Below are 14,267 nucleotides of genomic sequence, written 5' to 3' on the forward strand. Positions count from 1 at the left end.
GCAAAGTTATGCCCTCTTTAAGGGCATAACTGGGAAAGCGCTGAATTCTATGCAAAAAAAGAATAAAATATTAAAAAGGAGGCAGAGGCACACTGTGCTGCGGCTGAGCTAGTTACGGAAATCGGTACCAGGCGGGGCTTCAGCTAGCGGTGCCGGAGAGGGACCTCCCTGCGGGGAATCCTGCTGGAGCGGGGCGCGTCCCTTCGCCCCGGGGCGCCCCGAAACCCTGCGGGGAGGCCGCCCCTGGGCGGGGGGAGAGCCGGGGGGCCGGCAGAAGAAAGGGAGGCTCTGCCGTGTCCCCTGCTCCGCTCGCTCCGCCCGGGGCCGGCGGCGGGGAGCGGGGGGCGGCTCTCGGAGCCCGCCGCCGCCGCCGCCGCATCCCCGCCGCAGCGGAAGCCGCGCCCCCGCCGCCGGGGCCGGCCGGGCGCATCCCCCCCGCCCGGCGCTCCCCGCCCCGTCCCGCCGCCGCCATGAACCCGCTCTTCGGCCCCAACCTCTTCCTCCTGCCGCAGGAGCAGCAGGGGCTGGCGGGCCCCGAGCTGCCGCCGCCGCCCGCCGCCGAGCCCCTGGCCGGGGAGCCGCCCGCCGGCCCCTTCCCCGCGCCGCCCGCCGCCATGGCCCTCCGCAACGACCTGGGCTCCAACATCAGCGTCCTCAAGACGCTGAACCTGCGGTTCCGCTGCTTCCTGGCCAAGGTCCACGAGCTCGAGCGGCGCAACCGGCAGCTGGAGAAGCAGCTGCAGCAGGCGCTGGAGGAGGGGGCGGGCGGCCGCGGCCGCGGCCCCCCGCGCCGGGACCAGGCGGTGCAGACCGGCTTCGTGGGGCCCATCCGCACGCTGGGGCTGGGGCTGGGCCCGGGGCTGGGGCTGGGCTCGGCCCGGGCGCTGGGGTCCCCCGGCTCCCGCCCCGGTGGTCCCGGCCAGCCCTCCGCCTTCTCCGCCGGCTCCCGCTTCATGCCCGGCACCATCTGGTCCTTCTCGCAAGCCCGGCGCCTGGGCCCGGGGCCCGAGACCACCCTGGTGCAGGGACCCGGCGTCTCCTGGGTCCACCCCGACGGGGTGGGTGTGCAGATCGACACCATCACCCCCGAGATCCGAGCGCTCTACAACGTGCTGGCCAAGGTGAAGAGGGAGCGCGACGAGTACAAGCGCAGGTGAGAAGGGGCGGCGGGAGCGAGGGCCACCAGCGGCGGTCCCCGGGCCACCGACACTACGGCCGGGGAGGCTGCAGGGCTCTGCCCGGTGGGCGATGTGCGGGAGAAGCACGGAGGGAAGGCGGCAGTCCTGGCCAGACTTCTCGGGAGCACGGGCTGCAGGCAGCGTGAGGAAAACTGTGGAGCCCTGAAAGCATTTGTTTGTGTACGGGTCTCCTCCCTTGCCGCCTGGTGTGTGAACCCTCTCGGGATGTTCGTTGAGCCTTTTTCCATCTTACCAACCTGGCACGAGGGACTAGAAATGCTTCTCCAGGCAGGGAAGGAATAACTCCAGGAATGGTTCCGGGAGCTGTGTTTTAAAGCCGAGGGGATCTGGAAATGCTCAGGAAGGAGGAGCAGTCTGAAAGTAGGTGAGGAAGGCGGACATGCAGCAGTGAGCGGGTTCGGATTGGAGAAGGCCGCCGGGAAGAGTTTTCTGGATGTGTCGGAAGGTGTTGAGAAGCCCCTCAGCAGGGTGGCTGCCTCTCCTGGGCCCTTTCCCTCGCCAGTGCTCTCCAGCTGCCCCCTCAGCAGCAGAGAGCCGAGGCAGGACACCCCACTCCTCGGGGGCTTTCCTCTCCACCCAAAATAGCTGTGGCTTGGCACGTGCCTTGGAGAAGGGCGAAGCAGAATGCAAAGCTAATCTCTTGGCCGGTTCTTCTTTCCCGTGCAGGCTGGGCGCTGCTCTCGCCTCTTGCCGGCCGTCCTTTTGTGTCAGGCCGTGTCCGAGGCTGCTCCCGGATCCGCACGTAGGATGAGATCAGGCTGGGCCGGCGTCGCGGGGTCAGAGCGCGGGGCCGGTGGGAGCGTCACTGCCGACTGACACCAGCGCAGTGACTGGGTCGGGGTTTTTGCAGAAGTCACGTTATGATGCTTTAGAAGCAGTTAGAAAGTTTGTGATTCCACACCCAACTCCCCACGGGAGCCGTGCCACTGACCGGTTCTGCACAGCCGTGGGCTCCGGTGCAAGGATCAAGGCTGGGGTGCCAAGATGACACCTTATGCTTTTGGCTTTATAAGGCTTAGGTTGAGCAAACTTGCCTGTCAGATGCTCCAAAGGCACTGAGCGAGGCACGTGGAAAGGAAGAGTTGGCATCTCTTCTTACCCACCAACTGCTGCATGTACCTAAGGCCTTTTAGTATTAAGCCAGAGGTCAGAGAGAGGAAAATCCAGAGAAGGATTTTCAGATCAGAGAGTGGGAAGGTGGAGCCAGTTTTTTGGCCAGAAAAGCTCGAGCCTCAAAGTGAGTCAGCCAGACAGGACCAAGTTGGGTTTGTTGGTGCTGCTGAAACTTTGGGAGAATGGAAAGCTTTTCAGGGTTGTCCTGCTCTGGCAAGTGAGCTTCAGGGAAGGCTGCAGAGGGGGTGACAGGGGGACTGCTGAGGGTGAGATGGGGGGGCACCACAAGCTGCTATGAGCCAATGTTATTGGTGGGATCTATTTTTGGAGTGTGTTACCAGGAGCTGGGGGAAAGCAGACCCCACCCCCAGACCCTATCCAGCACTGGGAACTTTGTGACTGGTACAGTCAGGTCCCAAACAGGGGAATGGGACAGAGGGATCCCATTTCCACCCCCTTCTCCATCCTAGGGGCTGAGACCAACATCCCTTGGGAGCTGAGAGTTCCCTGCCACAGTGGGTTGTGATCTGCCATGGGGACAGTGCAGCTGGTGTCATGCCTTTGCCACCTGCCTGGGGACAGATGGAAGAGGCCATATTAACACAGGACTTCCCAGTTCTCTTACCCAGTGGCTTGGATGCTGGAGCTTGTGCTTTTTTCAGGACAGCACTTGGAGCAGTGCAGCAGGAACTTCTCTCTGGATACACAGGACCTGGAATTCAAGTCAGGGGTCCAGGAGGGCTGTGAGGGATATAGGGAGGGATGAGGATAGTTGCAGCAGCAGGAGAGAGGCTCACAGGAGCTGCGCTTGGGAGGAGCAGACTGAAATTAGGTGGCCTGGATGGAGGCAAAGGGTGCCTGTGACTGTCATACAGACCTGCTAAGTGCTGTATGGGATCTGGGACTCTCATCAGGTTTGTGCTGTCTCCTACACCTGCTACCTGTAATCACAAGTAGTTCTTATCTTGAATGTTGCAAGGACACGCTGGGGGTGTGGAGTCATTGTGTTGGAGCCACAGAATGGTTTGGGTTGAAGACCTTTAGGGGTGACCTAGTCTAGTCTCACTGCTGTGAGGTTTCACTAGATCATGTTGCTCAAAGTGCTGGCCTTGAACATTTGCAGTAATAGGCCATCCACAGCTTCTCTGGGCAACCTGCTCCAGTGTCTCACCACCATCATAAAAAATTGTTCCTTATGACCAGTCTAAACCTGCCTTCTTTCAGTTTAAAACCTTCGCCTCTTGTCACTGCAGGCAAAAGGTCTGGTACAAAGTCTCTCAATCATTCTTATAAGCCCCCTTGTTTATTAAAATGCTTCAAGAAGGTCTTTTGTTGTTGTAATTGGCGAGGAGCTGTGCCAGGCTGCAGGGCCATCCCCATTAAGGTGAGCTCAAACATAGTTCAGATGTGGCAAGAGGGGATAAATGGAGCTTCAGGCCCCGAGCAGCCCAAAGCCCCAGTGTGCACTGACCTTGCAGGATGGGGTAAAGCACCCCAGTGCCTGTTGCAGTGGGCAGGATTTTTAAAGATGGGAGAACTGTTGATTTTTCTAAGTGAACTCGTTGAAGGGACACGTCTGGCACAGACAGCACTGCATCTTTTCTCGTCCCTGGCTTTGGGAGAGCTTTCCCGTCGCTGGAGAGGAGCTGGTCAGGTCTGCGTGCAGCTGGGACCCCCCTGCCCTCGCTGTGTGCCTTTGGGCAGGTTGTTGCTTTGCAGCAGTGCAGGAGGGGCCTCCCCTCTCCCCTTGGCTTGTGCTGGTGGCCGTGGGGTTGTGTGAGGTGGTCTCACTTCCAGCTGGCAGCACCCTGGCAGCGGCCGGCGGCCGTGCGGGGCTGTGGGCGCAGTGCTGCAGGCAGGTTATTATTAGGAGTGGTGCATTGCAGGAGGGAGCAGGGCAGAAGGAGCCAGGCAGGAGAAGAGCAGGAGAGAGGTTTGCAAGGGATGGGTGCTTGGGTTTGTCCCCGGTGGGGTGCAGAGCTGTTTTCTCCTGCCTTTTTAGCTGGTGTGTGTGTGACCTGCGCTCATCTTCCATAACGTTGGTGTGAAATGAACTCAGGATTTGCAGCTATGCTCTATGTCCCCAGTGAGTCTGGGCTATATAGAGACCCAGAGGGAGGCGGGGACCGAAAAAGAGGCAGTGCCACACTGAGAAAGATGCTGAAATTTTTTTCTTTTGGTGGAAGACGTTTTTGTCCCTGGGGAGGAAGGCTTTGTTTGAGCAGTTCCCATATAAGGGCAGTTCTACCTTTTAACTTTCTCGTTTCTTTTCCCTTCATCTCTCTTTCTCCAAAGGGATGGGAACACTCTTTGATTACCCTTCTGGAGCTGTGGTATGGATCCAACACCTACACAAGGAGTGCACACTTTTGTCCTCGTTTGAGTAAGGATCAGTGTTAAGAGCTTAGAAATTCACAAGCCAGGGCTCTCCCACATCATCAGATTGTCCAGATACCCTCAGATAACAAATGTGAGGGTTTTTCATATGTTTTCTGGCCTCCTAGACTTTAGGATTTATTGTTCAAACTTGGTGTGATTAAGTGAGAGGAGAGATTTTTCACATCCTTGTGCAGAGTCACAGTGCCTGTGTCGGTGCTTGCAGGCACTAAATAGAAACCAGACCTCACAGCACCAGGAAGGACCCAGCTCTGGTCGCTATCCCAGAGCGATCTCACTTTCTTGGAAAAATCTGACTCTCCCAAAAGAGCCAGGAGCTGGGTAAGACTGCAGCAGCCCTGCCCCATGCCGCACCGCAGCACATGCCAACCCCCCTGCTCTATGGGATCGTCATTTAGCCAAGAGCAGTATGGCTTGATGGCCTCCCAACAGACCGTGGGCTGGGCCAACACTGCAGCGTGACCCAAGAGCTTGATCTCATGCAGTGAAATATAATATAATAATTGCTAGGGGATGTGTCTTTGTACAGCAAGGCTGGGCGCCTTGCAGCTCTGCTTTTTGCAAAGCTGCAGAGCCCAATACCCACTGGACAGCCCGGCATAAAGTGGCACAATCCATCCTGCTTCCTTGTGGGATGAAACAGCATTCTTCAATCCGACCTGTTACGCAGTAGCAGAGCCAAGAAGTCTTGTGCCCCCTGCCCAGGCAGTGTGGCCTGGCACAGGGCAGCCCTCTGCATTGGGACAGGCAGAAGAGCAGCCCTTCATGCACGTCGTGGTCACTCACACTGTGAGGTGGTTTGGTGTCGAGATCGGGGTTTGGTGTTTCTGGACAGCCTGAACTGCAACACTGCAGACACACAAACATGGTCGCAAAAGTGATGCAGATGACGGCAACTCTGCAGTACGTCTGCAGACCTGTTGCTGAGTGTTGGAGCCGCTGTGCCCGGGGCTGTGGGGCTCAGGGGGATGGAGAGGCCGTGGGCTGTGACGGGCGATGGGCCAGCCCCGGTGTGGCAGGGCGTGCAGCCCAGCTGCCGTGCAGAGCCTGCGGTCAGTGTCCCCAGCTCCCCCCATCGCAGGCGGGTGGCTGTGGTGGGGCAGGTTTCGTGGCCGGGGGGGTCAGTGGGCTTGGCAGCTGCCATTGCCTGAAAACAAGAGGCCATGCATTCCTGGGCACGTTCTCCTTCCCGGCCCAGTGCTGTCATCCCCCCCTCTCGGATAGCTTTGGGGTGAGCAGCTGCCGCTCCGTCCTCTCCCTTTGGCAGCCAGCGAGGCGAGGCCGATGGGATCTGACCAGCGTTTGTCTCCCTAGATGGGAAGAGGAGTACACGGTGCGTGTCCAGCTTCAGGACCGGGTGACTGAGCTGCAGGAGGTGAGCACTGCTGTTCCCCCTTCCCCTGCACCCCAGCTGCCCCACACTGGTGCATATTTGCACATCTCTCTCTCCCTGGTGCAGGAAGCCCAGGAGGCTGAAGCTTGCCAGGAGGAGCTGGCCATGAAGGTGGAGCAGCTCAAGGCAGAGCTTGTTGTCTTCAAGGGACTGATGAGCAATGTGAGTCCCTAATGCCTCTCCAACCCCACAGCAGTGTCCTCTACAAATGGTCTGGCTGTGTAGAAAAGCAGTTCCTTGGTGGGGCCCATCCAGCACTGGCAGGGTTGGTCCAGGGCACAGTGAGCAAAGCAGGGATGTTGGAGCAGTCCTGCATGAGGGGGGAAGGCAGGCACCTATTGCCATCTGTTTTGCCTAATATTCCTCCTTTGTCCCCTTCCTGTGGTGCTGTGGGTTCAGAACATCACGGAGCTGGACACCAAGATCCAGGAGAAGGCCATGAAGGTGGACATGGACATCTGCCGTCGCATCGACATCACTGCCAAGCTGTGTGATGTGGCACAGCAGCGGAACTGCGAGGACATGATCAAGATGTTTCAGGTGAGAAGCGCCTGCTGCTGCTCCAGATTCAGCCACCAGCTGTGGGGAGGAGAGATCCCAAAGGAGGTAGAAGAGACAACACCAGCCCCCTGCTAGGGGAGACACTCGGTCACCCTCACCCTTGGTCCTTGCAGTCCCTTGCTTTCTGTCTCTCTCGGGAGGACCAGGCAGAAGGGGCACAGAGTGGAGGTAGAAAGCTCCAGATGTTGCTTTGGACATCAAGAGTCCCCTCAACCTCTTGCTGACCTGTTGTGTTGGGCCCGGGGACCCCACAGTGCTAGGGGAACAGCTGCAGGAGGGAGACAAGTTGCTTGAGCGTCTGTCTCTAATTCCATCTCTTTCCTTTCCCTTCCCCTCTCCGTCATCTTCTCTCTGTCTCTCTTCTCTGTCTCTGTCTCTTTTCTCTTTCTGGATGTTGCTGCCCTTCTGTCTCGCTCTTTGTCCCTACAGAAGCAATTGGTTAGTTCCATTCAGTTGAGAAATTTTACAAATTTTAAACTTTCTTTAAAAAAGGTCGGACTCTAAATATTGACATATTTCACCTTTTTCAGACTGTCTCTTTTTTCCTGTTTCTGTCACTGTGTTTCCCTGTCTCTGGACTGGGGTGGTGGGTGATTTGAGTTTTTCTGCAGTAAAACCACATTGTTTTTTCATCAGATTCATAAATTCCATCTTTAGTTGCTTAGTTTTAATTTTAGAAAATGCTAAAACCATGTTTTATCCATTGCACCCATCTTTAACCTGATCATAATGAGCCCATCTCTCTTTCTCTCTCTCTTTTTCTCTTTTCTTCCTTCCTTCCTTTCTTTCTGTCTTTCTCTCTTTCCCTTCCTTTCTGTCCCTCCACCATTCCTTTCCCCTCCATCTCCTCCCAACTACCTGCTCCTGACCTCGGACCCGGCCTCGTTTCTGTAGTCTCTGCACTTGTCTCCCGTTAAGGTCCCAGCCTCGGTGGGGCGGAAGCGGGAGCGCAAGCAGGTCAGCGACGAGGACACCTCGCTGTCAGAGAGCGATGCCTCCCGGAAACCTGACGAGGAGGAGGAGGACGAGACCACGGCCATGAGTATCAATGAGGAAATGCAGAGGATGCTGAACCAGCTGTGAGTGCGGCTGCTGTGCACCTCTGCCCACGGTGTCGAGCCAGGCTCCAGCACCAGGCTCCCTGCTGGTCCTGGGATGGGGAGGGTAGGGATGGTCTGTGGCTTCCCTTCCCGGAGGGGGCAAGATGAGAGATGCTGCTGTGGAGAATGTTCATTCACCCTGTGGTCTGTGGCACAGTGGGACTGACCCCCTGGGAGACCTGAGCCCATCTATGCCGAGAGTGGGAGCTGGTCCTGCTCCCCTCCTCTTGCCCCCCTTCCCGCCTTTTGGGAATCTCTGCCTGAATTTGCTGGGGCTCCTGGCCGAAAAGCCAGCCCCTTCCCCATCAGCTGTTGGGTTTGGGCACCCCTGAGTTTACCCTGGCCAGACCCCCAAGAGCTGCAGCCCTGCCCATGAGCAGGTGCAAGGCTTTGGCACCGACACAGCCCACTGCCTGCTGTGGCTCTCCCGCTGGGTGCTGATATGCTGTTCCCTTGTGCCCAGGAGGGAATATGACTTTGAGGATGACTGTGACAGCCTCACGTGGGAGGAGACAGAAGAAACGCTGCTCCTCTGGGAGGACTTCTCCGGATATGCCATTGCAGCCGCAGAGGTGCAGGGGGAGGTAACGGTGGTGTCAGGGCCCTGAGGTCTCCTTGGGTTGGGACACTCGATCCTGCCTGAGCCTGGGAAGATGCTGTCTCAAAGACCAGATTTCAGCCCCTTTCCCTTTGCAGGCCTGTACAGATGCTTTCTGGCCTTTTCTGCATGAATACATTACAGCATCCCTGTCGAAGTCTCCTTTTTAGAGACAGGCTAGGGACCTGTCGCCAGAGGGGTGTGCTGAGGGTGGGGTGCACACACGTGTGGAGAGCCAGAGCCCATTGAGAAGAGAAGACTTCTCTGGCTTGAGTGGTCTGTGGTGATCCTTGCTCGTGTTCTCCAGCCCACCTACCCACTGTGCAGCAAAACTGCCCAAACAGAGGCCTTGGTGTCTGGCCAACGCCCTTGTCATCCCAAATCCTTGGCCCTTGGCAGTCCCCTGGGGATGTGTCGTGCTCGGGAATGGTCTGTGCTCTCCAAATCTTCAGTGCAATGCCGGGCTTGTTCGGGTTGATGTGGTCACTGCCCAATGTGGCGAGTCCTGAGTCTCTCAAGTCCATGTTGGTAGGACTGACTCCTATCTTATTTGTACTACATTGTATATATTTCTTCCTCTTTTCCCAATGCTGCCAGTTCTTTCTCTGATTTGTCTCTCTCTTGCCTTTGGTTCCTCATGTTGGACACTTGCCTACCTCTAAACCTGCTGTCTGCTCTCCTCAGCAGCAGGATGACAGCCTGGAGAAGGTGATCAAGGACACTGAGTCGCTGTTCAAGAGCCGTGAGAAGGAGTACCAGGAAACCATCGACCAAATAGAGGTGGGAGAAGGAGGAAATGGGGAGGCCATGGCACAGAAGGGTGTGAAATGGGGGAGTGGGTCCCTAGGGGAGGGAGACACAATGCTGGAGCAGGTCACTGGTCATGTGGGTGACAGCCCTCACTCTGGCCATGCCCACTGCCCTGGCATCATCTCGGCACCGTTTCCCTTGAGCAGCTGGAACTGGCCACAGCCAAGAATGACATGAACCGGCACCTGCACGAGTACATGGAAATGTGCAGCATGAAGCGAGGCCTGGATGTGCAGATGGAGACTTGCCGGCGGCTCATCACCCAGTCTGGGGACAGGTGAGCTTCAGCAGGAGAGCTGGGACACCCGTGCTCTGGGCCTGAAGCCAGGGTGGTAGTGAGAGGGAGCTGAAAGACTGGGTGGTACTCCTGCCCTGCCCTCATGTGGCATGGAGAGAGGGCAGTTCCCAGAGGCTGTTGGGCTCCTGGCTGGCCTCCACACAGGTCATGGTGCCACCTCTGCAGAAGGTAGGAGACACACAGGAGTCACTTTTGACACATGAAGTCAGACCCCTCTGATGGAGAGAGGAGCTGCCATTGTGCAGGGACATTGTGTAAGTCCTGTGCCAGGGTGGCTCCAGGCTGGGGACCCCTGTGGTGAACTTTCACAGACCCCTAGCCTTACATACCTTGTCAGAGTCCTGATCTGGGCAGGGCCCTTCAGCATCTCCTACAGCTCCACTTTATGCTTTTGATTGGTGTCCCCTTGGACACCCTCCCAGCACCCAGGGATTCCTGCAGACCCGCACATGCCCAAAGGGACACTGGAGCTTCTCTCCTTCTTGCTCTGGTGACCCCTGCCCACACCTGGGTGATGCTGTGACTGCTGCCCTTTATTGTTCTCTGCAGAAAGTCTCCTGCCTTCACCCCAACCTCCAACAGCGAGTCAGCCCCGAATGAGGAGAGCGAGGAATCTGACCGTGATCCCCCCAGCGATGCTTCCATCAGATAATGAGGGGAGGCCCGGCTCCCTTGGACCCCCTTCCTGGCACGGGGTTGCCTGAGTCACACCTGGGAGAGATTGTCAGGGACGTGGAACTGCTGGTAAACGTCTGTCACCCAGGCTCACTCTCGTTTTGGGGTGCTTGGCAGATCCCACACACCCCCTCGCCGGATACGTTGCAAATGGGAATAGTTAGATAGACCTGAGGGCCCTTGCCCGGGCTGCTCTGCCTTCAGCCCCTTCTCTATTCCCTTTTCCCTGCTTTGGTTAAACCGTGGTTCGGGCAGGGAGGCTCCAAACCTGCCACGGTGGCGTTCTGCAGGATGCGTTCCCAGGCGCCCCCAGACCCACCTCCTCTGGCCTCCGTCCTGGTACACTTGACCTGCCCCCGCCCTCCCTGCGCTACACGGAGCCGAACGAGAGCCGTACCTCCCTGCAAACTGGACCTGACACTGGTGCCAACTGGACGGAGCCCGGGGCTCTCGCTGTCCTTGCTGCTGGCCGGGCGCCCGGTGGTCCGCACGCCGTGCCGGGCACCCCGAGCCCTGCCCTTCTCCCGGGCGGGGACCGAGTCCCGCTCACTGTGCACTTTGCTTTGCCGCCCGTCGGCGACGCGCTCACGTCTGTGTTACGGGGGCGAGGTCATTAAATGGGACAATTTCCTTTTCTACAGCTTCGCTGGGTGTGGGCTCTCCCTGTGCTGCCGCGGGCGATGCGCGGCTTGGCGTGGGGCTGTCGTCCATCAGATCCCAAGGCCACATCAATGGGTCTCCCCACAGGACAGTCCCAGCCCTTTGGGCGTTCCAGGTGGGACTGGCAGATGGGACAGTGCTGAGATCCCTGTTCTGAGAGCCACTGGCCCTCAACAGGCACTGGTGCTCTGTGGGCTGCCTTGTTTTTAACCTGGAGCATCATCAATGCAGAGGTTGAGGGATTGAAAATGAAACTGATCCTGGCTTGTGACTTCCTGTTTCCTGGCCTCCTCTGCCACACCGGGACATCCCAGAGCACCTTCCTGTCTGCCCTCAGTTCCATCCCACCTCAGTGTAACCACAGTAGGAGATCCCTTGTCCCACCATCTCTTGTAGCATTTTCCTGGCTGGCTGCAGCACCTGCTCCTCCGGTGGTGGAAACAGGAGGCTGGGGCCTGGCAGGATGTCAGGAGGGAGTGAGCAGCCTCCTGAGAGGCAGTGTGATCACTGAGAACTGGACATAACCTGCACAGCCAATGCAGCTGAAGCTCTGGAGAAAAAATGCTTCCCACTAAAGGTACTGAAGGGAAGAGAAAATACATGGCAGTAGATTTGGATCATTGCTAAGATTAGGTATGGAAGATAAAATAGGGGCTGATGGATGCAAGAGTTTCTCTCTGTAGATGTGCCCTGGGTGGTGCTGCTGCTGGGTGCTTCAGCTGGGAGCGCGGTGGCATCCGTGCACCCCAGCACAGTGTCTGTGTTTGGACAGGGTGAGGTGCTCTGCCCGTGCCTGCACGATGTGTTGAGAGGCATGTGTTGGCATTGCAGCAGGGGCTGAGCTGGCAGGGAGGCAAGTCCCTGCAAATGGCAGAAGAATTGAGCAGGAAATCAGGGTGCAGGTGGAGCACTGATGGTGCTGGGGAATGGCAGTTCCTCAGCCTGTGGTCTACTGTGGCTGGGCTGTGACTCCTGACTGCCATCTTCACTTGCAGGAAGCTGGGAAAGTGTTTCACGGGAGCAGCAGGGTGCTGGGAAGCAGCAGAAGCCTTGGATTTCTGTGGGTGTGCAGGTAGATGGGAGGTGTGTGCCTCAGTGCCTGCCATTAGCCCCCACCTCCATGCCACCTCGTTCAACTGTTCCCATTTCTTTCCCTCTTCCCTCTTTATTTTTCTACCTAAAAGAGCTTAAGCCAGAGGAAGTATTTTACTATTTCAGTTTTATATTTTCAAGTGATGATGCCTCACATAGAGTAGATCGGGGATCAGTTCCTATCCTGCCTGGAGGCACTTTATTTTCATGCAAATCATCTTTCCTGTAGGTGTCTTTGCAGTGTTTTTGGCTCTTTCTCTCCTGTGGAGAGATCTGTGAGTAGCTGACAACTTCTGGCTTCCCCTGTGCATAATCCAGGATGCGCATACCTTTGCCTTAGTACTGCTTAAGCAACCCCCAAGACTGCAGAGTACATACCCTGAGAGATTTCAGGCATGAAGCACAGAAAGACTGACATCTCTGCCTCAAGCAGTCATTGCCCAGAGGAGCAGCAGGTGCTGCTAGACACCCGTGTCCCAGGACACATGGTGACCCTGGTCCCACACTGCCTGCCAGGACTCTGCAGTGAAACCAAAATCTCTGCCACCCACGTGTGCAAGATGCTGTTCCCTGGTGAATTGTTTCACCAGCAACAGGCTCTGTTCCCCCACCAGTCTGACAGCCTCCAAGATCTCTCTGGCAGGATACGTGACATGGATCCTTTGCCTCAGCAATTTCTCAGTGTGGGAAGCACAGCCCAAGGCCTCCAGTGTTAGCTGGGCCACCCACCTGTCTGGCAGTGACCTCACACCTTTGATGCTGAAATGAGATGTGGTCCTTCTTATCTATTGACTTCTTCTCTGTGGGCTCCTTTTCATTCTTTGGGGAGTATTGAGCCTGCTTCTCTCCACCATGCTCCCTGTTGGGAACTGTGATGTCTAGGAACTACTCAGTGCTGTGTTGCTTCTTGAGTCCCTAATGGTACTTCTTTTTCAGGACACCTCTCGGCAGCGCCTGCTCAGGAAGCAATCAAGTCCTGTCTATCTCAGTGTCAGTGCGTTAATGTGAATGTTTAATGCCCAAGAACAGTCCAGGCACTGGCTGAATGGGGTTCCATGGCAGGATGCATCTGGGCAGTCCCCCTGTCAGCATTCAGCTCAGGACTGTGGCTGCTGAGTGCTGACATCTTGAACATTTGTCCAAGACCATCATTTTAGGATCGTATCTCTGGATTGGCAATAAGGTCTTCCCAGTGAATATTTAGGCAGACTGGTTCGTCTAGCTTCTTACTCCTCAGTAGTCCACATTGGCAGAGAGTTCCTTGGGCAGTCTGGAAAGGTGCTGCTGATTGTTCTGCCTTCTCCTTCCCCAGCATTTAGGCTGTTGTACCCAGATGAGGACAGGCACAACTTTTACTGTCAGCCACAGGAGTGGCACAGAATCCCTCCCTTGAAGCAAAAGCTGTCCCTGGGCTGGGACAGGCCCATTTGAGAGCATGAGGGGCTCCATGAGGCACGGAGAGACACGATCAGCCTTTGAGCTGGAGTGAGACACACAGGTCTCTGCTATGGCTCTGCACTCCATGCTCCCCGTGCTGACATCAGCCTCCTGGCAAAGGACTTCAGCAGGCAGTGCCAGACATGCTCCTTAAGTGAGTACTGGCTCCCCACTTAATGTATTTCTTATCCTGTGGCATGCAGTCACTTCTTCTACCCCCTCCCTGGTGATGTTCCCTAGGATTCATCTGAAAGATGAGCTCTCATCCTCAGAAACCCTGTCCTATGGGAACAGGCCCTGCAGGCAAGAGGGTTCCAAGAGAGCTGGTCAGTATTCAAGCACCACTTCCTCCAGGCTCAAAATTCTTCTCCCTATGAGCAAGAAATTGAGTGAAGGGGACAGGAGAACTCCGTGGATCAAGGAGAAAACTCTGTGGATCAACAAGGAAGTGTCAAACACAAGGAGATACACCAGAGGTAGAATCCAGGCTACTTGGAAAAAATACAGTGTTGTTGTCAGAGTCAGGCCCATCTGGAACTTCGTGTGGCCAAGGAGATATCAAGGACAGCAAGAAGGGCTTTGTTTCAAATGTATAAAAACAAAAGGAAAACTAAGGTAAATGTGGGCCTGCTACTAAATAAAGCTGGGACCCTGGTGACAGAGGACACAAAAAAGGCGGGCATACTGAAAGCCTCCTTTTATCAGTCTTCGCTGACAAAACCAGCCCTCAAGAATCTCTGACCCAGGAGATGAGGGAAAAGGAACGTTGGAAGGAAGATTCTCCTTTGGGCAGGGAGAATTGGGTTAGAGATCACCTAGGGAAAGGGGATATCCACAAATCCGTGGTCCCTGTCAGGATGCATCCACAAGTGCTGAGGAGCTGGTGAACACCACAGCGGTCATCTTTGAAAGGTCTGGTGATCAGGAGAGGGGC

The 14,267-nt window shown here is 56.4% G+C and overlaps 1 protein-coding gene across 6 annotated transcripts; it reads left to right on the plus strand.

The window, feature by feature from the left end:
- Nucleotides 1–447: 447 nt before the first annotated feature.
- On the plus strand, nucleotides 448–10,784 carry IFFO1 (intermediate filament family orphan 1). 6 transcript variants are annotated; one of them, XM_066341163.1, is made up of 9 exons: nucleotides 448–1,153; nucleotides 6,024–6,084; nucleotides 6,169–6,264; nucleotides 6,502–6,642; nucleotides 7,558–7,742; nucleotides 8,227–8,347; nucleotides 9,049–9,141; nucleotides 9,318–9,448; nucleotides 10,019–10,784. In XM_066341163.1, the coding sequence occupies exons 1-9, from the start codon at nucleotides 471–473 to the stop codon at nucleotides 10,119–10,121; spliced, it is 1,614 nt and encodes a 537-aa protein (XP_066197260.1). In that variant the 5' UTR covers nucleotides 448–470; the 3' UTR covers nucleotides 10,122–10,784. The 6 variants fall into 6 exon arrangements, with proteins under 6 accessions (XP_066197260.1, XP_066197261.1, XP_066197263.1 ...); XM_066341164.1 differs by having other exon boundaries at nucleotides 8,227–8,335; nucleotides 9,046–9,141; XM_066341166.1 differs by having other exon boundaries at nucleotides 8,227–8,335.
- The last annotated feature ends 3,483 nt before the right edge of the window (nucleotides 10,785–14,267 follow it).

Source organism: Sylvia atricapilla, chromosome 2, assembly GCF_009819655.1.
Source record: "Sylvia atricapilla isolate bSylAtr1 chromosome 2, bSylAtr1.pri, whole genome shotgun sequence".
Lineage (NCBI taxonomy): Eukaryota > Metazoa > Chordata > Aves > Passeriformes > Sylviidae > Sylvia > Sylvia atricapilla.

Coding starts and splice junctions, on each gene's coding strand:
- IFFO1 (XM_066341162.1), top strand. CDS start 471: ATGAACCCGCTCTTCGGCCCCAACCTCTTCCTCCTGCCGCAGGAGCAG. Junction 1,154..6,023: donor CGCGACGAGTACAAGCGCAG/GTGAGAAGGGGC, acceptor TTGTCTCCCTAG/ATGGGAAGAGGAGTACACGG. Junction 6,085..6,168: donor GGGTGACTGAGCTGCAGGAG/GTGAGCACTGCT, acceptor TCCCTGGTGCAG/GAAGCCCAGGAGGCTGAAGC.